The sequence below is a fragment of the Mesocricetus auratus genome, unplaced genomic scaffold (genome assembly GCF_017639785.1).
Source record: "Mesocricetus auratus isolate SY011 unplaced genomic scaffold, BCM_Maur_2.0 Super-Scaffold_100006, whole genome shotgun sequence".
NCBI lineage: Eukaryota > Metazoa > Chordata > Mammalia > Rodentia > Cricetidae > Mesocricetus > Mesocricetus auratus.
This window is the reverse complement of record NW_024429190.1, coordinates 28,992,304-29,018,087: the sequence shown is the minus strand read 5'-3', so window position 1 is coordinate 29,018,087 and position 25,784 is coordinate 28,992,304. Positions and strand designations below refer to the sequence as shown.

The 25,784-nt window shown below is 36.8% G+C and overlaps 1 protein-coding gene across 3 annotated transcripts in view; it reads left to right on the top strand.

Annotated features, from left to right (window-relative positions):
• Positions 1 to 25,784, top strand: part of Kcnip4 (potassium voltage-gated channel interacting protein 4) — a 1,120,502-nt gene that overhangs the window by 207,284 nt on the left and 887,434 nt on the right. The window contains exon 1 of one of the 3 annotated variants that reach the window (XM_040746571.1): positions 21,435 to 21,806. The exons of the other annotated variants lie outside the window; for them this stretch is intronic. Within the exon in view, the coding sequence (XP_040602505.1) occupies positions 21,719 to 21,806 (88 nt within the window). The 5' untranslated portion in view covers positions 21,435 to 21,718. Of the gene's footprint in view, positions 1 to 21,434; positions 21,807 to 25,784 lie in introns of those variants that run through there. 3 annotated transcript variants of the gene reach the window in all.

Sequence of the window (25,784 nt, the reverse complement as noted above, 5' to 3'; positions counted from 1 at the left end):
TCTGATTAGATTGTTTGGGGTGTATTAATGCAAAGATCACTGGATAGACCCTGTTCTGAAGTGACAATCAGCATGTCTGGCATAAAATAAAGGGGCCTGAAGTTCTCTTTGCCAGATGAGGCCTGTCAGGGAGGGCAGCTGTGTCTTTGGATGGCCCCTGTCTCCTTCAGTAATTTACTGTAGATGCCTGGTTTCCCTTTTCTCTCTTTGTAGCTGATGTTTTTCTTGTCTGTTCACTGGATTAGTATTCATAAATACTGTGACTGCTATGACAGGGAAGCTAGATGTGAAAGGAGGGAGCTGAGCCTTTTCTTTTTATAGATGTATACTTTTGAAATATTTACCAAGAAGTCTGACTTTCTGGTGTTGTGTTTTGATGAAGAATTATTGGCTCAGAATGAGCCTGCAATTCTTTAACAATAATATTAGGAATCACAGAATAGCAGTGGTTGTCAAACAGATGGTTTTCAAGTTTGACTGGGTTTAGAGGCCAAGTCAAGTAGAGTAAATATAGAGTTTAAATATTTTGACATCTCACAGGAACTTTCCTGAAGCTGAAATGTTTACAAAAGCAACCCAGGAAAGGAGTAAGGCCTGAGTAGAGTAGGCTCAAAAGATAAAGTTGGGGAAAAAAACAATGCGCCAGAGACCCAAAGACCAATGAATAGAAGGAAGGACATTCAATGTTATTTCCTAGAACTCTCCAGGCTGAAATATACTGAAAACAAAAATTTTAGTGCCTTAATAAGCTTTTGCAATGGCAGCACAAGAAGGGATGCTTGGACATACAACACCCTATTTTAGAGTAACAACTCACCCATACTTGTACAGTATGTCAGGTTATTATATACATTCAGGTTACAGTCAAGCATATGTGAAATATTTCACATTATTTGAAGCTTTTCTTGACTCTTACTGGTTACTTGGATGATCCTGATACTAAGGCAGTCCTATGAGTGTGAATAACTGGCAAATTTAGAAAATGGTCTACCTCATAAACTCTAGGGAACTAGTTTCTGGGCATCTTATATTACCAAGGCTCTATACTAGTTTGTTCAGGTACAAATGATCAAAGGGATAGAAATTCTGTCTTAGTTATTATTTCTATGGAGGGACATAATGACCAGGGCAAAGCAACTCTTATAAAGAAAACATTTAACTGGGGTGACTCACAGTTTCAGAGGTTCAGTTCATTATAATCATGGTGGGGAACATGGTGGTGTGCAGGTAGATGTGGTGCTTGCTACATCTTGACATTCAGGTTACAGGATATTGACTGAGACACTGGGTGATATCCTGAGCATAGAAAACTTTAAAGCCTGCTACCACAGTGACACACTTCCTCCATCATGGCCATACCCACTCCAACAAAGTCACACCTCCTAATAGTGCCATTCCTTATAAGATCATGGGGGTCGATTTCATTCAAACTACCACATATACATAGAATCCAGATTCTCAAGGCCTTTACTATCTGCTGTCATTATGCAGGTACCATGGTCATTCACTATCTGCTGTAATTGATGCAGGTACCATGGTCATTCAGGACTTCCTTGGAGTAGTCACACCAATACAAATGGGATTCTCCTCTTTTATTTTCTGGGGATCCTGTGCAAATCATACCATTGCCTTTCTATAAGATCTGCATATTAAAAATGTTTAAGCAATGCATTAGACTACTTTACTGGAGACAAAAATAAGATCATGGCCCACTTAGACCCCAACAATAGTACAGTGAAAAAAAGGACTAAAAAATAAACTAAAAATAGTATATTGTTCATGGTACAAAGTCATTTATATCTGGAAAGCTACAACCAAATAAAGCTCCAGGAATCTATTCTGTGAATGTCTCATATTTCTTCAGTTTATTAGGTTTGGGTGAGAGACTTTGACTTGTTTTAGAGGGTAGATTATGTAAACGAGCCACAATTTGCATGTCTGCATTCTTAAGTGCAGTGATATCATGCCAATGTGCATAATAGAGTGCCTATAGAAACCAGACTGTCTATTCCATGGTACATATTGTGAGTTTATCATTTTGTAAATGTTAAACCTTCAAAGTCTTCCATTTCCCAAGAAACCTGCATTCCACTGGCCACGGCAATTTCTGTAGTTCTTCTTTGCAGCATTGGAGGTTAGATGTGCAGTACTGGGGACAAACAGTGCACAAATAAAGCATTATAGTTGTAGAAAGTCTCACGTCCATTGTTAATTTGTATGGATAAAAAATTCCTTGCTAAAAGCAAAAGTAGCAGATCGGAAAGTGGTTAGTTCAATATACCACAGCACTGTCTGCTCTAGGATTTCCCCAGGGGCCCCTGTCTTTTCAGAGGAAAGCCTTCAGATTATGGTAGTTTTAGCAGGACCTTTTAATTTTTCAAAAAGTGAAATCTGTGCCAAAATGTCTGAAGAAGTAAGAAACAGATAATCAGAGTGAAATCATGTTTTATGCAAAATAAATGGAACAAGATCTAAAGCAGCTAACAGCCCATTTTGTCCTTTTGTACTATTGAGTTTTATTGTATAGAAATCTAGGTCCACTATGTTTCTAGGTATCTGGTTAGAAAGCCTGACAGTAAGAATCCTATAGATATCTCGGTCTTTGTCTGAAGACACTGACTTTCTTCATTATACCAGAAAACATGGGGAAACTCTTTTTTAACCTATTTTCTATCCCTTTTCACCCCTATTTTTTGAGACATGGTCTTTCCACAAAACCAGATTAGCCTCAAATGCATGATTTTGTACCTTAGCCAGGATTACTGTCATGTGACTTCAAGCATAGTCATGAACCATGATATTCTTATAATCATTAGAGTTATGGTTAATCATAAAGTAGCACAAATATATTAACATAGGATGTAAAACTATTTTCAAATGTAAATATGCACAGTTAAAGTGACCATGGGAGTACGATTCTGCAAGAGTTCACAGAGCACATCAGGCCACATGTATAGATACTGCCAAGAGAGCCAGATGTCTGCGGGTCCTAACTGCAGCTGGAAAACCGCACAGTAGCAACCATAAGACCTTGCCAAATTTGCTTTGGTTATTTGAATTGACTTGTGATTTCTCTGTTCTCAGTGGGAAATCCTAGTTGTTTTCTAATTGTGTTGGAAATAAATAGGCTTATACGAACTAAAAATAAAAATGAGTTTGTCCTGAGACAGAGCACCTGCCTTATAGTTTCCATCCTTCTCTATGCATATCCATGTGTCTGTTCATGAACTGTTTATTTTGTGTACAGGACTTCTTTGTTTTCTTTCCTGGTTACTGGTCAAAAAATACTCATTTCCTAAATTTTATCACAAACTCATTTTAGTAATGCCATCCCATCATGAACATTTTTCTCTTGTCCCATCTCACTTACCTCACTTGCTCTTTTCCCTGTCGGGATTATGAGGGCCTGCATGTAGAACCATAAAGTCATTTTTTATAGCTTTCTTCCTCACCTGGCAGTAGACTGAATAAATGAATGGTTTTTCATGAAATAGCTCATTTATGGTTATGAAAGGTAGAATAATGAGCTCAATGGATTGGTAATTTGATTGAATATGACGTTTATGTTCTTAAGGAGTCTAAGTTTTCAGTGCACTTCAGAAAATGGATACCTTTGAAAGAAAAGAATCTGTCTCTCTTCACCCTAGTGTAATGTGCTCATAAATAGCACATACTAAACCTTGCACTGAACCCCTTTAGAGATAAGTACTATGACATGCAGAGTCATGCCTTATGAATATGACCATCATTTGGAGGAAATTAACTTTAATGTGGTCATGAGGATGACTTTATATTACTTTATTATTATGGGAAAAGGAATGAACCATGTAGACTATGTGAATAATAATCACTGAGTTTACAGCTATGCTTTGTTGATATAGTAGCAAAAACATTAACTAGTGTATTGAGGTAAAATATGAGGGCAAAAGCCCTAACTGGTGTGAGAGAGAAACGTGTGTTGGGATGGGAAATTTTGCATGTCATCCCAAGGCTGTTGATGAAGAAATTAACTCAGATAAGTACTTGTCAACAGAAATCGCTGCCTTATGTTTTCCATTAACTGTTTAAAAATTCAGACTCTAGATGACATTGAAAGTATAAAGAATGATGGTAGCAATGCTGACTTGATTAAAGTCTCCATTTTGACTGATACCTTGTCACTCAGGTTTACAATTTCTATCTTATGATTTTTTTTATTTTCAATTGTTCATTGTTGTAATCTGGGGAATGAAGCAAAACCCAAATCAATAATTTTAAATACTCAATCATCGTCTTTTGAAGTAGAAAATCCAAATCACTTGGCTGGGGTCACATAGCCCTTGAAGGCAGAGTTGTGCAGTAAAACTAGATAATCTGAACAAGCAGAACTTCACATCATTCAACTCTACTGGAAAAAATACTTTGTACATGGACACTGGTATTAGCTCACTGTGGAGTTTAATCAAATTCTGAAATTCAAGCACTAGTGTTATATAATTGCTATAAATCATCTGCCTTTACTATATAACATGTTGATTCACATCTCAGAACAGAATGATAATCTTGGCTCTATTTTCCACAGCTAAAATAAACTACATAAAGAAACTTTGCAGCATGTGGATGTGAAAATCAGGAATACAGCGTCTACTTTGAATTTTCTTTAATCTGCATGCAGCAAGCTCCCATTTTTCTTGGAATTTTGCATATTTTCTTTGAATTTTTCCATATGTTTTTAATCTGAGGAGATTGGAGAACTCTGTACTCTACTCACTATGGAAAATCTTCTATATGGTTTAAGTGCAGCTGTCTCCATGTATATTTTCTGGGCATAGAAGAGAAATGGAGGATGGATTAAATGGGTTTTTGAAGATGTTAAGTTACTGCTCACCCATCACTAACTGGTGCATAAACTGATGCTAAGATTTGTAGAAAGATACCAAATGCCAGGCTTCCTCATGATGCCCTTTATATTATGTGACATGAGTTCCTTCTCTTTAATATTGACAAATGGAAAGTCAAACAGGGGCCTCTACCATGTGTCACCATAGATTCTAGGGTGCACAGGATATTGGCAATCATTAATGTGTTCAATAAATGTTTATTGGGCTTTTATTAGATTGAGCATCATTGAGCTAAAACGAAACTTGGCCCTGATCTATCATACATTCCAATTTAGGTTGTTTGTTAACAGCATCTCCCCAGGTTCATACCAGGAGAAAGTATCTGAATGCTTTTGTCTTCATAGGTTCTCCATGGAGCGTCTGTTAACAACAGCTGAACTAGCAGCAGGCACATAATAAATTTAAATTGATTCCTTTATATGTCTTTATGTGCCTCTGTGATCAAATGAGTTTGTTCCAGAATTCCTGGGTGCCTAATATAATTAGGTCTCCCACTGTATCCTTTAACTTCTTGGCTTGCACTTGTAAGTTACATCTTGCGCATTGCATCTGGTATCCCAGTAATTTCTAGTATCAGCCACCACCAGTGATTAGCAACTCTAGTGGAAACACTGCTGAAAGAATTCTTTCTTGCAGATCATTAGTTAAAGTGAGAGTTGTGTCCTTAAGTCTGAGTCTCTGAACTACCTTGCTTGTAAACTTGCTGCTGAATGTTGTCATCCTGAGAATGACAACTGTCATGCACATTATCACTTATGCTGTAAGCGATTAGAATCTAAGTGGAGACAGTCATTTGTATCTGAAACAAGAATAAACTATATGTTGGCAGAATAGATATTCTGAATGAGACTTCAACAAGGTCTTTTAAAAATATATTTATTCATTAGAATCATAACAATTTTATTCATTTATTGGTTGCAGTTTTGTCTTACTAAATGATAGATACCTCATGCTATGCATGCCCATTGCTTATATGCCATATTCTTAGGTTCCTGCCATTGTAAGTCTAGTCATGAACTGGTAAACTAAAAATTAATTATTTCATGAAATTGTTAATATGCTCAGTTTGGAAGAAGGCATAGGGAGTTTGTATCATAGTTTCATATAAATGAAGAATTTCAAAAACCAAAACAAAAAAGAATTTAGTATTATTTAGGTAAAATGTATAATTGTCATCATTCCCCTATAAAAATAGCAGTTCTATATGATTTAGCAAAATAGGTGTAAAAATAATTAGACTGATAATTATTTTATTTATGAAACATATGTGTACTTCATAGATGGTTCTAAAGAAGTCCACTTTATAATTTCATAATCATCTATTTTCATAATTATCATAATTGTATAGATAATTACACAGATTCTAGGGAGTTAATGTGTTTAATATATAATACTTATGCTGCTAATATTGCCAAAACTATGTATCAAAGAAAAGCCAGAGAAGCCTCAAAGGCAGACCACAGTACTTTCACCCTTCAAGCTTATGGTGCTTTACTACTACTAAAGAAAGTTGAATGGATTAGTCACATTGGATACAGAGCACACAAGCTCAGTTTATTTCCTTATTGCAGTAAATATCCTTCAGAATCACTTGTAATTAAGCTCACTAATTTTATGCAGTATCTCCCTATGATGGGGCTTCACAGAACTAAAATTTCTTACTCTTTATTAGAAGCAAAAGAGTATTATCTTTGGCCCATACATGCACTGAACCACATTGCTAAAAGATTAGATTTTTGAGTCTGTAGACAGCTGCCTGACCATCATGGCTGCTCAAAAATGGTTTGTTGGGTTTGGAGTGCTGGCTGAGTGTCTAAGAGCACTTGTTGCTCTTTAGGAGGACTTGTGTTCATTTATCAGCACCCATTTGATAGCTCACAAACATTTGTAACTCTGTTCCAGAGGATCCTACACCCTTTTCTGAATTCTGCAAGTACCAGGCACACATATGATACACATGCATAAGAACAGACAAACACTAATACATATAAAATAAAATCTAAACAGCTTCCCATAAGTTTTAACTTCCTATAAAATAGAGCTCATTTAAAAAGTATTTTTTCTTGGCCATATTAATAAATGTTTCACAGTAATTGCTCCTAGTTCCTCTAGTTAGCTAGACCTCCAATGACTTGACTTTAATGCCGATTGTAGAGATATCAGAGAAATTTTATCAAAGCAACCTGATTCTACAGTTCCTTTAATAAATGTTTGAATGAATGTGTGGATGAATAATGTAAAAGCTAAGTGAGGTTTTATTTCTTCTTGCAATTATACTACCAGAGGCACAAAGAAAAAATTGAAAAGCATATCATGAAAATGGCAGATCTTTTTAAGAGGAAAGCAAATTAATTTTTATGTGATAACTTTTCCCAGCTAGTTCCTCTGTGAGTGATGTGGCTCACCTCTGACATTTGTACTCCCACACAATTTTTGGAGCAGATAAAAATGTCCTGTTTCTTGAGCTTGATGTAAAGGCAGCCATAAAAATTTCAGCCCACATTGCTGAAACTGAATTGAAAACAGTGTATCCTGTAGCAAAATTGGTAAAGATGCACCATGTACTAGGCTGTGAAGACAAAATGTGAAGGGGGAATATGGGCATTTTTTTCCTGATGACTAAAGAGGAATCTGTCCTGTAATTCATCCTACAAAAACTAGCTTGTAAACAGAGAAAGGAACAGGCTTGATGTATAAAACTTGGTAGTATAAGATGCAAGACTTGCGCAGATAACTTTAAAAGTCATAGGTCAGACTGTCCTCACCCATTCTCTTTATCTCAGAGTGAATGTGCTGACTGGGTAAAGAAGTTGAGAGGCATGAAAGAGTGATCTCTCAGAACCTATTTATCAACTTGCCAAAGGCAACTGAACCCTATTCCTTGCTCTCAGTTCCTTCTTATCTTCCCTGAAATCCTTCCTCTTTCCTTTCCCTATGTCTTCCCTTTTTTCCTTCAGTCCTTCATCTTTTCTCTGCCCTCTATTCTCACTCTGCCTCTCTTACTTGCTTATCTTTTTGTTCCAGCTAATCCTCCAGTACCCTCTTCTCTTTTTCCTTCACTAGCTCTTATGTCCTGAATTTCTGATAAGAATTTTCCAAAAAGCCAACCCTCTCTCAAAGAACAAGGGAGATTGGCAGGTAGACAAATACCCGGGGAGACTGTAAATTAGCCAATATGCCCAGAACAAGAGAGATGGATGATTTCCAGCTACAACCAGGAACATAGAAATATAGCCATTATTGAAGGTAATTCACTAATCTTGGGAGAAAGTTCAGAATTTTCATGTTATTAACGAAGGGAACTACCACCTCAAAACTAAAAAAAAATATGGAATAAAGCTATATTTTTAGACTGGAAATTACCTTTACATCTCAGTTTTCGAAGAGAAAAGAAGCTTATGATTTATAGACTACTTATGCATTTTCTATAGAGTCCCAAGTTAAAGTTAGACCACTAGAGATTTCAAAATTAAATAAAATTTCTAGATTTTTCAGTTATATTGCCTGCATGAAACTTTTCTCATTCAGGGTTATAACCATTTAGATGAATTCAGTCTATGAAATACAATGCTTTTGCCAACCATCCTACTGAATGTAAAAGCTGATTTTATACAATGTGCTGGTTGATTTTTCTTTTTCACCTGATACAAGCTGAGGTGATCTATGAAGAATGAACTTTAGTTGAGAAAATAACCCTACAAATTGGGTTATGTGCAAACATGTGGAGCATTTTCTTGATTAATGAATTGATGTGGGAAGGCCCAGTCCACTGTGGGTGGTACAATCCCTGGACAGATTGTCTCGGGCAGTGTAGAGGCTAAGCAAGTCAAGAGGAACAAGTCAGTAAGCAGCATTCTTCCTTGGCTTCTGCTGCAGTTTCTCCCTTCATGTCCTGCCTGATAAGAGTAGCCTGGTACATTCACAAACATAAAATACTATATTGCAATGAGTTAATACAATTTATAAGAAAGCTTACTTAGTTTGTTCAACTCTGTCTTCCTAAATTCCTTAAATATTGTATCAAGGACACATATAAAATTGTCATCCTTTAAAAACCATTCAAGATGCGAAGTTTCTATTATTAAAAAGTATAGCAAGAAATCATATTTTGTACAAAATATGTTAAAGACATTTATCTGTTATGGTTTTGGTGGAGGCCACATTAGAAAAAGAATAAATGGATACTGTAGCCCAAACCAACATATTAGATAGGTTTGGGGTTTTGGCTGCATAGGTGGTATCCAACAGTTCTTTAAAGCATGTATCTAAGAATCAGGAAAAAAACAGACCCCCAGTCCCCCACCCAATCTCCACTCTGATCCCCAGGGAGGGTAATGCCCTCCATGGAGGATCTCCAGAGCCTGTCATTTCATCTAGGGTAGGGCCTAGGCCTTCCCCCAAGAGTCCAGGCTGAGAGAACATCCTTCATTGTGGAATGGGCACCCAAAATCCATTTGTATAATGAATAAATACTACCCATTTTACACTGAAGGAGGGAAGAAGGGAGGTTAGGAGGGAGGGAGGGAAGGAGGAAGAGTGACAGAGAGAGAGAGAGAGAGAGAGAGAGAGAGAGAGAGAGAGAGAGAGAGAGAGAGAGAGAGAGAGAGAGAGAGAGAGAGAGAGAGAGAGAAACATCATTCAGGACACTTGCTTGAAAGCAGATGCCTTTAATATTTTCTTGTCACAGAACGCTGGGGTGTTACACCACAAACCATATTATTTTCCCTTTGACTCAATGTTACATTTCATCCCAAACATTTTAAAAGTTGAAGCCTGACTAACAATGACTGAAACATGAAGCACTTTCTCATCTCCATCCTTCCTGGGAGGAAAGGAAGATAATTCCAAGTCTGGTGCTCATCCCTTGCCTCCTGCTCACCATGACTGTTGACTGCAAGGTTTACATGGGGAGTGGGTCAGCTGCAGAAAGACCTGAGTATGAATTTACAAATGCTTTTAAAAAGGCTTTTAGTACATTTTCTGCAGTGTGAATTTAACAGTACATTTACCATGCCAGAGTGTATGCAGTGTGCAGACTGCGTTAGGAGGTTTTACTTTACAGCATACAGTTAGTGTCACTCTTGTCACAGGTTTGTTCTCTGACTAATTTCCTGGAGAAGGCCAGAGCCCTGCATTGCAATGCACCACCATGGCAGGGTCCTGAATATTTAATCTAGCCACTCTGACGAGAAGGAGCTATGGCAGCAAGTTCTGGGGGAGTGTGTACAGGATGATCACCCTTAGACTGCTTTCAGAGCTGCTTCCTTAGAGTACACACAAGGACATTCAAAAGGCAGAAGAGGACTGTCAGCCCATTCTTTTTGTAGCTGATTAAAACTTCATGTGAAAGAGGGAACTGAGACCCAAAAGGTTTCGGGTCTTTCTTCTGTTTATAGTTTAGTGTTTGGTTCGTGCAATTCAAGCAAAACAAACAAACCGAAAAAGGTGGATAGTTAGGAGGAATGCTGCAAGTTGTGGTTTGTGCTGGCACAGTGCTTTCCTTCCCAAAGTGAGTGTTCTCTCTGTGCAGGGTAATTTGAAAGCTGAGTGCTGGCAGGAGTGCTGGTTGGCATAATATGGCAAAGGTAATTACTAGCTGCTGGATTGGACTAGAAATGTGGACTACTGTATTGCTTTTTCTGTTTTTACTTTTTTGTAAAAAGTAAAAATTGAAAATTGCCTTGCTGTATTAGTGAAGTTATAGAAGCTTCACTGAAAAATAATACAATGAGCGCGCTATCACTGATCAAATAAATTTCTTTGCTTACTTAATGTCATTGCATCTAATATTTCTGGGTGTCTCTATGTAATGCTTTTTTAAAAAATGTGTATGAGTTTGTCATATATGGTGTGTGTGTGTGTGTGCACGCATGGGCACACACACACACATGTACACATGCAGATGAACATGCTTGAGCCAGCAAATGAGGTCAGGTATCCTGCCCTAATATGCTCCACTTTATTCCTTTGGGACAGGGTCTTTTGAGCTTGAAGCTAGACTGAAAGCCAGCAAGCCTCAGAGATCTGCCTGTCTCTGAACTACAGGGGTTATCCAGCTTTTTATCCAGGAACTGGGATTCAAACTCAGGAAGAGCTCTCACTTATCTGTCCAGCCTGAAGAAAACTGTCAGGACTGAGTAATCAAGAAAATGTCCACATTAGCTCCATTCTTAATTCCATGAATGGTTAAAGCAGTCCTTTGGCTTCATAGTTGCTACTTTAACTACTTTTTACATTTGGTTTTAATTTTAATCCATCCCTGATTTTCCTCTTGAAAAGAAACTGGCATCTGTTTTTTTTTTTTTAATAGGTTAAGGCAGTTCAATCTCAAGCAGCTAATATGGGTGTTGCTATCTTTAACTGAGATCATGTCAGCACAGCATTGAAAGGTACCTGGGTTCTCTTGGTTCTGTTCAGTCCCAAATGCTTCTTCTACAAGTCTGCCTCTGGTGTGACCGTTAACATTGACCTTCTTTTGATACTCTCAGGATGTGTCTCCATAACCTAACAGCCACCCTTGGTTTGGTAAATAGAAATGTATTAAATCTTGTAAATCAAATCACCATCTATGTCTATTGGGTAGGCTTTAAGGAGAGCTCAGTCAATTTACTGTTCTTTCTAAGTGTAACTCTACTGTTTGTATAATATATATATATATATAATATGTATTATATATGTATGACGCACACATGTATATACATATACATACATATGACTCAGAGTTATAGTTTCTTTGAGCTTGCTTCCTCATAAGAGAATGAAACATATATTCTCTGACTTTTCCTTAAGCAAGGAAGCAAAATTATTTTGGGGAGTTCAATTTACTCACATTTTTTATTAGTTCAACAGTGCACGTGTCTTTAACACAACAACAACAAAGACTGATCTTCAAATAATTAGTAGAGTAAGGGATGCAAAAACTTGCTGAGCGCCAAGCCTAACTGTTGTTTTGAAGCCAATGGCTATGTCAATAAAATTTGAAATTCCAGGTTCTCTATTCCTGTGAGTACAATCCATTTTAATAGAGTAGGTTGCATCACAGGATGGGCATGGTTGATGACTTCTCTTGAAGCCAAACAAGCATCTGGATTTTTTGAAAGCTGCCTATTGATTGCTTTTGATATTAACTGCAAACGAGGCCCCTTTGGCTCCTTGGGATTTGTTTTGAAGTGGAAGGCTGATCATTCATTACCAGGACAATGCCTCAAACTCTCCATCCTGCATTGCTTTAGGAGGAATATCTGGTGGGTTAAAGGGACTGCTATTGAGCCTTGATTTTGTGATCTTCAGTTTGCAATGTAACTTTTCATTGCCTGTGGGTAACTGCTATAGCTCACTTTGATGATGAAATTTTTGTGGCTTATAAGAACTCAGGAAATAAAAATTAATAATTTTCCCTACCCTGTGTCAAGAAATTCTAAATACGTGTATTGAATATGGGACCCAAGAATGACTGGAATTTGGATATTTTTAGTGTTTCTGAGATGCCTGAAATTGGTTAAAAATTTTCACAGTCATGGGACATTGTTTTAAGACTTCCAGTAATCACACATGTCAGGCTTGAGACTACATAGCCTCTTAATTGTATAGTAACAGTAAGGTTAAGGTAAACAGTTTGATGCTAACTCACATGATAAACTAGTGTCCCAGTTCCTTCCTCTGTATTTCCCATCAAAGGAAACAAAATTTCCCATGATGAAAACAAGTGCTGTGTATTTCAACAAGGCATGTTTTAAAACATGTTTTTGTGAAACAGCACATTCAGGGAGACATTCAGATCATCTGTCTTAACACTTGGATGTGAAACCCTGGAAAAAACCTAGCTCTCATTCTTCTGTAGCTCTTTCAGCCCACTTTCTTTTGAAATTTCTTAAACTGACACTGCTACCCATCTTTTGTCTGGGTGTGGCTCTTCAGCATCCTTTAAGGTCTTTTGTAGTACAATTCATGCAGTTATTTTATACTTGGGGCCCTCTGTCAGCAAAACACATCTCCTTCTATCTCCAATAGCAGTAACACAAATTCCTTAGACTTGATTGGCAAGGGGGGGAAGTCCTAGTGAGTGAGACTCTGCTCTAGATGTGCATAGTTCAATGGCCTGCTTCTCCAAAGTATATACTATGTCATTAATGCTTCGGATTCCCTGGGAACATTTATGTGACAACAGTGATTTCCCCCTCCTGAACACAATGCAAAAATATATACCAACAGCATTTCTCTTCAACCCTCTAGGTTTTAGGCATTTTGTTGGTGGGAGATTGCTTGTTTGTTTATGTTTGAATCTTTGGAATTTGAATTTGCACTCAGTACTTCTGTGAATCTGTTGAATACTCTGTGAATATTTGTCTACACATTCTCATTTTTAATACTAAGGTGAGACAGTATCCTCATTTGGTTATATTATATTATTGTAGAAACCTTCATATGTGTTTTAGGCCCTATGTAGAATATCTTTTAAAAGATTTTGTTGAGTTCAGATCTAGGCTTCTAAAGGGCCCTTCCCTGCCAGGAGGTACCATTTTGACATGCTTTGTGCTCACAGAGCTGTCATTGAAGTTGATATGAGCAGTCAAAGTGTATTGGCTTGCTCTTTATTCACTGAAGTAGGTGACTAGTGATGCTTCTGGAATAATAATGGACCTGGCATGGGGACATCCGTCTCTAATGGACAGCAGCTAGTTTGCTATTTTATCAAGACCCACTTTCAGAGCCCGTGACTTTGCCGCAAGGCTCAGTTCTTTTTCCCTTTGTGGCCCCATGGTGTGCTATTTTCACACTGCACATGTTTAATTTTGTAACTTGTGACAATTTGAAAAGTATAACAATATCCACTCCCACTGAGATAGATACACAGAATACACCACGATGAATCAAAAGGACCTGCCTTGGGAAGAAAACTGCACTAACATGAATCTTCTTGGAATCTCCAGTGCTCTTTCTTCCTTGAAGAGAAGCGAACAGATTTTGTTTTCCATTTTAAGAGCAATAGGGGAATTGCCTAAATGAATTCATGATTTGTCCTTCTCTGAAAGATCTAGTCAGAAAAAATGGTCTTCCAAATGAAAGGTAAAGAAAGACATCTTGAATGATGCCCATACTGTTAAGGCCCCCTTCATGCCTAGAATTTGCTAAGCTTGGGAATTATAGCATAAGACATTTCATTTGTATCATTATCACACAAGGAGAGATAATGGTGAGTGTGGTTTGCCTCCAAATTGAATTTAACTGTAAATTTTCTTACTATAAGGAATGTTAGTGCTCTCTATACCTTGTGCCCAAAGTTCTAAGCGGTAAACACTGTACTTCATGAGCTATTGTGCATATTTCTGTGCCAGTGACATATTTTGGTGAAGCATTTCTGAAACATTAAAGTCACCTGTTTATCACTGGCCCTGATTTCTATATTATTAGACATAGTGGTAATCCAAATGGATTGATAATTTTATAATTTCTAGTTTTTGCTTTCATTTTCTATTTTTCTGACATTTAAAATTTATCTTCCTAATTGTGTTTTATATCTTCCCTAAGAGTAAAATTAAACATTATTTTCCCTAAATACTCTCCAGTCATGTCTGCATATAGGCAATATGTATTGCCATGTCTAAAGGAAGGGCTTATTAATGCTGGGATCTGGGCTGTAAAGTGAAAAGTAAATTATCACAGAATGTCTGTTTTGAGAGTTTCCACACAGAATGATTTGTAGATGATTGACTGACTGTCAAGTGACAACATAAAATTGTATATGGAGACAAAGAACCTGCTTGTGCATTCTAGGTGACCTTCCCTTAAATATGACATAACTAGAATTATCTTTCCACATAGGGCATGCTACCTAAACTATAGTACAGGATGACTACAAGGAAAATTCATCTGATTCATCTATGTGAAGGATATGCATAAAATAAGCAATCATGGAAGTGGGAGGAAATAATCTTCACAGAAGAGCACACCAGTTGGGTAGTCAAGATGAGATGGTCAGCCCTGAAATCATACACACAAATAATATTATACAGACCAAGCAGGCTGTGCTTAGGAATGCATATGTACATTCACATAGGCATATAATAATAATTAATGAAAAGAGAGACCATGGATTTGGAAGACAGCAAGGAGTGATATCTGAGAGATTTCGGGAGGGAGACAAGGGAAGTGAGAAATGTATATTATACTCTCAAACTAAAAGATATCATGAATAATGCATTTTAAGTTTTCCAGAAAGTTCTGAAGAATAAAATTGCTAGGTTCTGTGACTATTCATTCAGAATTTGAAGGTATCACCAGTTTGCCTTTCAGAGTGGCTCTACCGCCTTGCAACTCTGTTGTCAATATATGAGCCATTAAGTTTATCTGCATCCGGGCAACCTTTGTTCTTTCCTCAACTTTTCATCCTAGCTATTTCAACAGAATTGTAATTTTTATTTTGCATTTCAAGTATATTAATGTGTAATATATTTTAATGGGCATACTATCAGTTGAATTGATTTTTTTGGTGAAAATCTCTGTATCATTTTAATTGGGACGCGTGCTTTTATGTTAAGTGAGTTTCCAAATTCTTAATACATTGTAGACACAAATTTATTTGTCAAGCATGTATATGACAAATAATTAGCTATGTTTGGTAGCTTGTCTTTTATCCTCTTAGGAAAATCTTTGAAAATGGAAAAGTTAAAGTTTAGTGTCATCTGATTTTCACTTTCTGCTTTTAGAAGTCACATATTTGTTGTCAAATTTTAAGACTTCTTTGCCTAGTTAACTTGCTTAGTTAATTTGAACTAGTTACTGAAGAGTTGCTTCATATTCTTTTTAAATAAAACCTTGTTTTGCCTGTTTCTCTTAAAATTAAAGTTATATTTGCTATACCAGGCTGTCCTGGAACTCATTATTTTGTCCTGGTTGCCTTTGAATGCAGATTCTTATATTTCACTGTCCCAAGTTTTTGGATTTCAGGCATGCCTGGCTTTCTGAGCTTTACATTCACATTTGTGTTTATGATTAGTTGGGAAACTAATACTTTTTGCAAGACACAGGAATTTGATCTAAGTCCACTTTGCATATGGACATTAACAGCTCCAATGTCACTAATCACAACAAGGATTACTTACCTTTGTTGAATACCAATTGCAGCATGACTTTAATGGGTTTTCAATTGTATTGATGTCCCTCTCCCCACCAGTCCCACAAGATAAGGTATGTATGTTTCTTTAAGAAATAGTCCATGCCATTAAAGATATCAAATTTATACTTCACAGTTATTTATATTGTTTTTTGACTTGTAGTGTGTGTGCGTGTGTGTTTAGTTGTTACTAGGTACATTTGTAAAGCTGTGACTCCAAGTGTGATTGTCTGAAACTGGGGTTTGGAGATAATTAGGTTTAGAAAGTGGGAGCTTAACCAATTAGTGCTCTTAAAAGACAGAAATGTATAAATACTGAACGCCAATGGACTACACCACTAGAGCACTCAGTTAACTAATGGTACCATCTCACTCCTGTCAGAAAGGCTAAAATCAAAAACACCAATGACAGTTTATGCTGGAGAAGATGTGGAAAAAGGGGAATACTCTTCCACTGTAGTGCCAACTCATACTGACACTTTGGAAATCAGTATGACGATTCCTCAGGAAAATGGCAATCAGTCTACCACAAGATAAGCAATTCCACCCTTAGGCATATACCCAAAAGATACACATTCATACAACAAGGAGGTCGGTTCCACTATGTTCATAGCAGCATTATTTGTAGTAGCCAGAACCTGAAAGCAACCTAGATGCCCCTCAACTGAAGAGTGGATAGAGAAAATGTGGTTCATTTACACAATGGAGTACTATTCAGCAGAAAAAACAATGGAATCTTGAAATTTGCAGGCAAATGAATGGCACTAGAAGAAACAATCCCAAGTGAGGTAACCCAGTCACAAAAAGACAAACATGAGTTTTCATCCAGTGGCTGATGGAAGCAGAGGCAGACACCCACAGCTAAACACTGAACCCTACTCCTGGAAACCAGTTGCAGAGAGGAAGGAGAAATGAGCAAAGCAGTCAAGACTGGGCAGGTGAAACCCACAGAAACAGCTGACCTGAACAAGAGGGAGCATGTAGATCCCAAACTAATGGCTGAGAGGCCAGCATGGGACTGATCCAGACTGCATGAATGTGGGTGTCAGTGAAGATGCCTTGACAATCTTTGGGGCCTTGGGTAGTATATCAGTATGTATCCCTGGCACCGGAATGGACTTTGGGAGCCCATTCCACATGGAGGGATACTCTCTCAGCCTGAACACATGGGGAAGGGCCTAGGCTCTGCCCCAGATGATATGACAGACTTTGGAGATCCCCCATGAAGGGCCTCATTCTCACCAGAGAGTCCAGTTGAGATTAGTTGGGGGGTTGGGGGACTGGCAGAGGATGGGGGAGGAGTGGAGGGAGATGACAGAGATTGACATATTAAACAAGCTTGTTTCTAATTTAAATAAATAAAAAAGTGAAAAAAGACAGAAATATAGGTAGTGAGAATAGATTCCTTGTGATAACAACTAGTATCAATGTAAAGACAAGGTAAGCTAGAAAATAGAGATTTCTCTCTACCCCACAAGTGGATACTGGAGAAACCTTTATTTTCACAAATCAAGAAGAGAGGCCTCACCAAAATCTGAAGATGCATGTTCTTTGTTTCTGGGCCTTCTCCTCTTCACAACAGTCAGAAATTAATTTGTGTTGTTTAAGCTATCTAGTCTCCCTTGTATCTGTTATTGAAAACTAGGTGAAAATACTATATAAGTTCTTATACTTTTGACATCTGACGGTTCTGTAATGACAAATGCCATTTTCATAAATACTTTAAAATGAACAAATTAATATAAAATATTTTTCACTTCCAAGTAAATTTAATCTATTTCTATTCAAAATGTATTCAAAGTAGGACCTTTGGTTTTCTTAACTTCAAAATAGTCCTACACCTCTTAATCCTATTTTTTATTTTAAAGTTTTGATTGACATATATATCTACATATATATATATATATATAGTATGATGTAATGAGTGTATATAACATTAGATCATCCAGTTGATGTATATTTATAAGTGATTCCACTTATTTATTTTTAAAAGAGCATTTTAATCAACTCAGTAATTTTGAGATAAAGATGTCAATGGCTTTGGTTATCATGCTATGTAATATAACAGTAAAACATTTTTCCTGTTTATCTGAAACTTTGTATTTGATCACAATGTCCTGTGGTTCCTTTCCTAACCCTCAGTCTTTTGTAATCACGACTTTTTTTTGTGTGTTTAAGTTTGATACACTTAGGGTTCAGGTAAAGTAAAACACACTGTATTGATCTTTCTTTTTCTTCTTTCATTTACATTAATATCCTCTATATCCATCTACATGTTTGATACACTTAGGTTTCACATAAGGTAAAACACACTGTATTGGTCTTTCTTTTTCCTCTTTTATTTACATTAATATTCTCTATGTCCATATATATTGTCACAAATAACAAATTTCCTTATTTGATAAGGGTGAATAGTTTTTTATTTTATGTATACCAAATTTTACCCCTTGATGGACACTTAAGTTACTTTTATATCTGTAACATTTATAGATTATGTTAAAATGATCATATGGGTACCAATCTATTTGGGATATGTTAATTTCAATCTTTTGCATGTAGGGCTGAAAGGGATTTTGACAAAGGTACATTAGCATATAATGTAGAAAATATATTATCTTTACAAAACAGTACTGAGAAGCTATATATACTTGTGCACAACAGTGAAACTTGGCCCTTATTTAATTATTCAAAATGGATTAGAGACTAAAATTAAAACCTAGAAATAAAATGTCCTGAAAGAAAACGTATAAAAAATAGCAGGACTTTATTTTGTGTGACTTTTTTTTTATACAAGAACTCAAAGTTTCAGACAAGAAAAGGAACAAAGATATCAAACTATAAAGTATTGACAAAGCAAAAGAAAGTTATGAGAAGAGAAAGGAAGCTCATGGCTTGGCAGAAATACATCCACTAACAGACTTATATCACCTAAAGAAATATGTACTTCACAAGAACAAGAAAACATTCCAGTTGAAAATGAGAAAGTCACCTGAATAGACGTTTCTTTAAAAAGTTTGGCATATAATCCACCAGTCTATGAAAAGTTGCTAAACATCATTAGTCAACAAGAAACCTGCAAATTGGAATCACATGATCTATATACTACAAAACTGTTAGAATATCTATAATCAAAAGGAAAGACAATAAATATTGAGGAAGATGTGGAGGAAGGGAACACTGATAGGTGTATTAGAAAAAAACAACACAGAGTTTCCTAAAATGTTGTAAACCAAACAACCATTCCATTTTAATTTTATACTACAGCATTTATACTAAATATTTAAATTCCAGTTAAGTCACCATTAATTCTCTCTTTTTGATGCCCTAAGTCAATGTATCAAAGCCCACTATTTCTGTTTCCTTGTATATCCAGAAACAAACTATCTTTATGTCCACTGCAGGCCATGCTCGCCTCCACCATTTTTCTCCTGACCACTGTGCTTCCTCCTCACAGGTAATCTTTCCTCACAGGTATTCTTTCTTCTCCTCTAGGTCCATTTCAGATCATCTTTCATTAGGAGACAGATGACACAACTTTGTTGAGGGACTGGCTTGAAGCATTGTTGTCCCTATCTTACTCTTGCAAGCAGTTCTTGGGCAAACCCTGTGAGTCAGTGTACTTCAGAAAACATGTGTCTTGGTATCCTTTAATGATACTAATCTCATTGCCAGCTTAGGGGCCTTGCATCAAAGCTGTTTTTTCTATCTCATATGCCCTTGGTAGTTCATGGTTGACTCCTTCTTGTATTTTACATACTGAGAACCTTTTTTTTACTTATGTCTTTTTTATTTAGCCTACTCATTTTCTATCCTACTTCTCTAGTTTAGCATGTGATATGTTCTTGTTTATTGTTCATTTATATCTTCCCGCTATATTGAAGTATAGGTACCCTAGGATCGATGCCTTTCTCTTTCTCACTACTGTGGGCCTAGTGCACTGAAGCATGTATGGCACGTAAAAGATGCTCAATATAAACCCACTAGAGAAATGCATAAAAGTGCTGTCCTAAAATCGTCTGTGTTGTATCCTATTTCACCTTGCCAACTAAAGAATATTACAGACATAAATATTAATTTCACAGATTAAACATGAGACTTTACATCATTATTCAAGTATATACATTATGTGACAGTATATTTATCTTTTGTGTGCCAAACATTGTCAAGAGATGTACCTGCATAGAAGAAAAATGTTAAAAGCATTTTTCTAACCCGAGTGCATAAGTATAGCTTTATTTTTAACCTTTTCAACTGAACTTATAAAAATTCCTGGAAAGTGTGCATTTTCATTAACCCATTACAATGAGTACATCACTGAGACTGGATATGAGGGGTTGAAGTGGGGACAAGTTACCTCTAAATGTCTTTAAGCCTGAGATTTCAGTACATGTCTTCAATTATTATTACTGTATAAGAACATCACTTCATACATAGCATTGATGTAAAATACTAGTTATAAATAGAACAGTTACATGCGTCAAAAATGGGGGTAGACAGCTGTTTAAAATAAGGGTTTGAATATCCTTTATGTACTAAATATCTCAGATACAGCCATTATATTTATACAGAGCCACTATAAACAAACAAAAGTTCCGGGAGCATTAATTAAGAATGTAAATCAACCCGAGAAACTGCCCAAAGCCCCAAAGAATTCTGAAATAATGACATTTTCAAAGATGCGAGCATCTGTTTTTCAGGCATTTATGACAATCTGCCTGTGTAGCGCCACTTTCGGTATCAAAGTGCCCTGTGCATATCGCAAGCCCTAGGGACTGCTCTCCTAACTTAAGTCAGTCCACAGGAAAATAACAAGTTGCATTTGCCTTTTCAAAAGAAGGCACCGAGATGGTTTCTCCTTTTAGCACAATGCAGCAAGTTAACTTTGGGGCTCTGTTGCCCCAAGTACAGAGCTTCAAAACTGTGGCTTCCAAGTTGCTGTGTTTGAAAGCAGACAGTGATTTCTTCTGATTCCCAGGTACCTGAGCCTGGACAGTGCAGAAAAAATAGTGTCTTGACAGTCAGCTTATTTTCTACCTTAGAGCCCGTGGGCTTGAATATATCTCTGTTGCACAGCAGTATTGCTTCATTTCTCTGGTCAGAATCCGATGCTCCAATAAGCATTTGCCCTAATCGAGGCTCTCTGAATATGTGTATGGAAATAGTCTATGAGTCCTGACCTCCAGCAATCTCCTTCCAATATCCCCTTTATTATTTAGAAGCACTTTGGACACCCCTGATTGTTTAGCAGGATCTCTTATTGGTGCCCAAAGGGCTTCAGCCCCAGTGACCTGTCATCTGTCTGCTCACCTGCTTACATGCTGATTCATTGATGAGCTGGCAATGCAGGCCCCGCCTCCCTCGGCATGGTCCGGGAGGTGCAATTGCTTTAAGAGAGAGGATGCGGAGATGCACTGTAGCTGGGTTACTACAAGTGTAAAGCCACAGCCTATCTGTTGCCACAGAAGAACTTGGCGACCGTCTTGAGCCTGAGAGGCAGTGCTTTCTCAGTGCCCTGTTACTCTTGAGTCCGTCTGCACTGGCTGCTGTACCTCTGTCTCAGGCACTCACAGCTAATTCCCCAGGAGTTGTAAGGCAGCTTGGTACATAAACTGAGACAGAAGTTTCCCCGCAGAAGCCGCCTTTTTCTTTTCTTCTTCTTTTTTTTTTTTCTTTTATATTGGCAAAGACTTCTGACTCTCCTCAGAGGAATACCTTGTTGCTTAAGATGAGTGGCTGTAGGAAACGGTGTAAACGTGAAATATTGAAATTTGCCCAGTACCTTCTCAGGCTATTAACAGGTTCTCTTCATACAGGTAATGACCTTTTTTTTTTTTTTTTAATCAGCGCTGGCAGAGCTTGGTAACAGAGTTGAACCGGAGTAGAAAAGGCTCACTATTCCTTTGTTGTGATTTTTTCTACTATTGTCATTAAATGCAGTCTCGTTTGCTGAGATTCCTTCTGCTAAAGACATGTGCTGTGCAGCTATGGTGTGTGTGGGGGGGGAGGGTATAACTGGATTGTCTGAATGTATCTTTTATGTTCTCCTGGCAGCGCCACTGTTAGCTGTGCCTCAGTCTCAGGAAACAGCGTCTGTGATTAAAAAAAAAGAAAGGAGAAAAAAAAAGCCCAATTGTGTGAGGGATATCCCCCTTCCTGCTGCTTGATGTGGTTTATGAGAAGAGCTTAAAAGCTGCCCTCCCTGCAAGTAGTTAAAGATTCTCTACAACTCTTTGATCATTATAATCCTTAGATTGTTTGCAGTATTTGATCTTGGTGCGCCGCAGTGAAGGAGTTAAGGACATTTCTTGGAGAATTCTGAGTTCCTTGCAAAATGTGCCAAAAGCTGAATAGTAAGATGCTCCGGAGAGCTTTGATGTTTGTATCATTGTGGTGAATTTCAATGTTTAAACATTGGAATAATTGCAATAGAAACTCTATTTTTAATCTAAATGCTGGTAGCAAGGAAATGTTTTAAGGTGTTATAAAATGAAAAGAATAAGCCAGTAGTTTTGCTAACTATGAAATTCTTGAGTGCTGTCATTAACTTAGAGCCAGGCAGGACCAAAATTAGTCCCACTGATGACAGATGTTGTTAATGGACCATCAAACTTATGAGCAAACAAAGCGGTGTTAGTATAGTACTGTATTACACCTGGGTTCCAGCCACAGGGAACTATTGGAGGTAATGTTTTTCAAATCTGAATAATGAGAGAAAACAGATAAAGAGACACAGACAGTGTGATATAAAGTTCAGAGATGAATTTGAGCCATATTTAATCCCAAGAAGACAGATGTGGTATGTTTGTTAACACACCTGCTTAAGTGATGACATTGGCAATATAAACCATTGGAGGGAACTATTCTGAGAGAATACTGGCAATCAGAAAGTACCTCTAAATGTTCCTGAGTTTTAGGAAGTGTCTTAATTTCCTCATGTTCACATCCTATTTATACCCATATGCTAATTCTAAACAGTGCACAATGTGCTGAATTTCAGTTACTTAAGCAATAATGATTGAAAGCCTGGACCTAGTTTTTCCACCTTGGAGATTTGTTTTGTTTCTACATAGTCTTCACACTTATGCTTTACATAGTTCTTTGGATCAATATGACCTTATTTGTACTTGTTTCTTTGCTCTATACTTTCTGCTAAGGAAGTGTGTCATTGAAGAAACAATGGCTTGGTCACTAGTGCCCAGTGTACATGACAAATGATCTTGGCTGGAGATAAGAGAAATTTTATATGACAGGAAGCACCCCACAAAGCTCAGTAGCTGTTTTCTTGTCTTGGAGTGCAAATGCTGTCTTGTGCCCTGTTTGTGTAACACTTTTCTTGGAACTTTTGATTTCCAAGACCTTTATGGAGATGGAAATAGTTGTGAAGTTGTAAAGCATAAATATTAATGCTAAATGCAGACAGCATGCAGGTTGTCTCGTGGCAATGTGGGAAGCTAGTATAGAAGCAGAATGTTAAAACTTTTCATTGCACATTTAGCAATTAGTGTAGGTGGGAGCAGTTTCCTTGTTCCGAAGTACGGGCGGCCATGTATTTTTGTAGGTTGAGAAATAGGAGCCCACGGTTATTAGTAGGTAGTAAGATAGGTTGATGTCCTCAGAAATGTTCTTGTGGTAATCTGCTTCTTGTAATATTTGTCAGGCATAATAACAAATTTGAAATCCAGGTGGATTCGGAATTCTGCTCAAAAAGGCCAATGTATGCATTTCTTACTAGCTTTGATAATATACTCTGTTCATATTGCGGATTCTTATGTAAAATTCATTACAACACTTTTGGGTCCCTTAGCTAGTAATTAATGAAGAAAGAGGAAGCAGGGTTGAATCCATTTTAAAAGTTTGCTTTAAGGTTAGATGTGCTAGAAGTTGCTAATTGCATCCTGAACAATCAGCAGAGTCTTTGTAGTTATCAAAATTTTAAAATGATATGAACAGTCATCAGCTACTCTGTTGTTTTGATCAACTAACTTATCATTAGTTCCTCACTTGACATTATTTGAGGGAGTAGTAATATTCTTTTTACATTTATGCAGGTTAATTCTGAAGCACAAGTTTGTATTTTTTGTCAGTTCTTTCTCATTTGTTACCAAATCAGTACAGAAAAGTCATTGCAAAGATATAAAAACGCAAATGACTTCTTGATGTGCCTTATTAGTGATATCACCAGTGAGAGGAAAACAATATCCTTAGCTGAATTTTTCATGTAAGTTTCACAGTACCTAGGATTATGTATGTATGAGTAAGTAAACTCATGATTTTTCTAAACAAATTTTTATGTGAGAAAATACAAATTCAAATGTATTTTTTTCAGTCAAGATAATACATATGAGGAATGGTGGTACACTTCTTTCTTTCTAATACTTGGGAGGCATAGACAGGTGAATCTCTGTGAGTTTTACGCCAGCGGGTCTACAGATTGAGTTCCAGGATAGCCAGGGCTACACAGAGAAATCCTGTTTGAAAAAAACTAAAAAAGAAAGCAACAACAACAACAAAACCCCTCACTTTCCAAAAACATTTTAACTATATTCTTTTTCATGTTAAATCACTTCTCAAAGAGTAGCTGCAACATAATAAAGTGAATCCCAGTCTAGGCTGAGTTAAAAGATAAGACTTTACTCTAAAAACCTAAAACAAAAAAACCAACAACAACAAAAAACACATAACAGAGGATTGTTGAAGCACATATGGTAGTTTTATTTGAAAATATAAAAACTTTAAGAGATCCTTCGTTATAAATTATAGAAACTGGTGCACAAATAATACAAGTTAATGGCTTCCAGAATAGAATATCAAGATTTAATTCAAGGTCAATTATCTTATTTCTTCTCAGTTTGATGCTTGCTTCTTGATATACTACATGAGATTTAATTCTAGACAAGGCTTCCGCTACCCAACATATCCTACTACATCTAAATGAATGGGGACTGCTTATAAAGATGACTCTAGTTATTTGATGATTCTATCCGTGGGCAATTTGTGTATCAGCACTCTATTTTACAAATGTTTCTACCATTACAAAAATGGGTGATAATACTATAGATATCAAGTGTTGAACTGCTTCTCCTTTAGTTTCTTGGCATACTATGGGATTGTTACTTTTCTTAAAGAATTTTTTAAAATTTGTAGTTTGTTTTGACATTATTCAAAAATTCTGTATTTCATGTTCTTGAAAAAGCAGGATCTGGACACATTTTCCTATTAGGACCAATTCCCTAAACATATGATTGAGGTAGATATTGCCTGGAGCTTTGTTGCAGCCTTCAGGTCTTCAAGTTATAGGTGTGTTAAAGATAAATTCTTCACTTATGGGGAGCGAAAACAATTTAAATAGACCAATTCCTTTAAGCTTTGAGTTGTTGTTTAACTAATGCGTTAAAGTATTTCAAATTTAACAAGATTACATTATTAAAAGCTGAGGTAAGAATTCATCTCATCACATACAGAACATCAGCCTAGGAAAGGGAGTGGGTAAGAAGGGAAGGAGAAAGAGGGGACAGACACATAGACACAAACAGAACACCCATTTGTCCATCAAATTTGAATATGAAACTTTTAAGCCTTATATGATACCATTGGGGTCTTGTGGATCAAGCCCACACTAAGGTAATCATGTACAAATTTAAACACTTTAATGTTATATTTAAAATAATGAATAGAAAAAATGCTATCAACAAAACCTGAGAAATGGCAACATTATTTTCTGGCCATGTGTCTGTTTTTTTTCTATTCTCTTAGGGCCATTTGTCCCATCCCCCAGCTTCCTGGATCCCCTC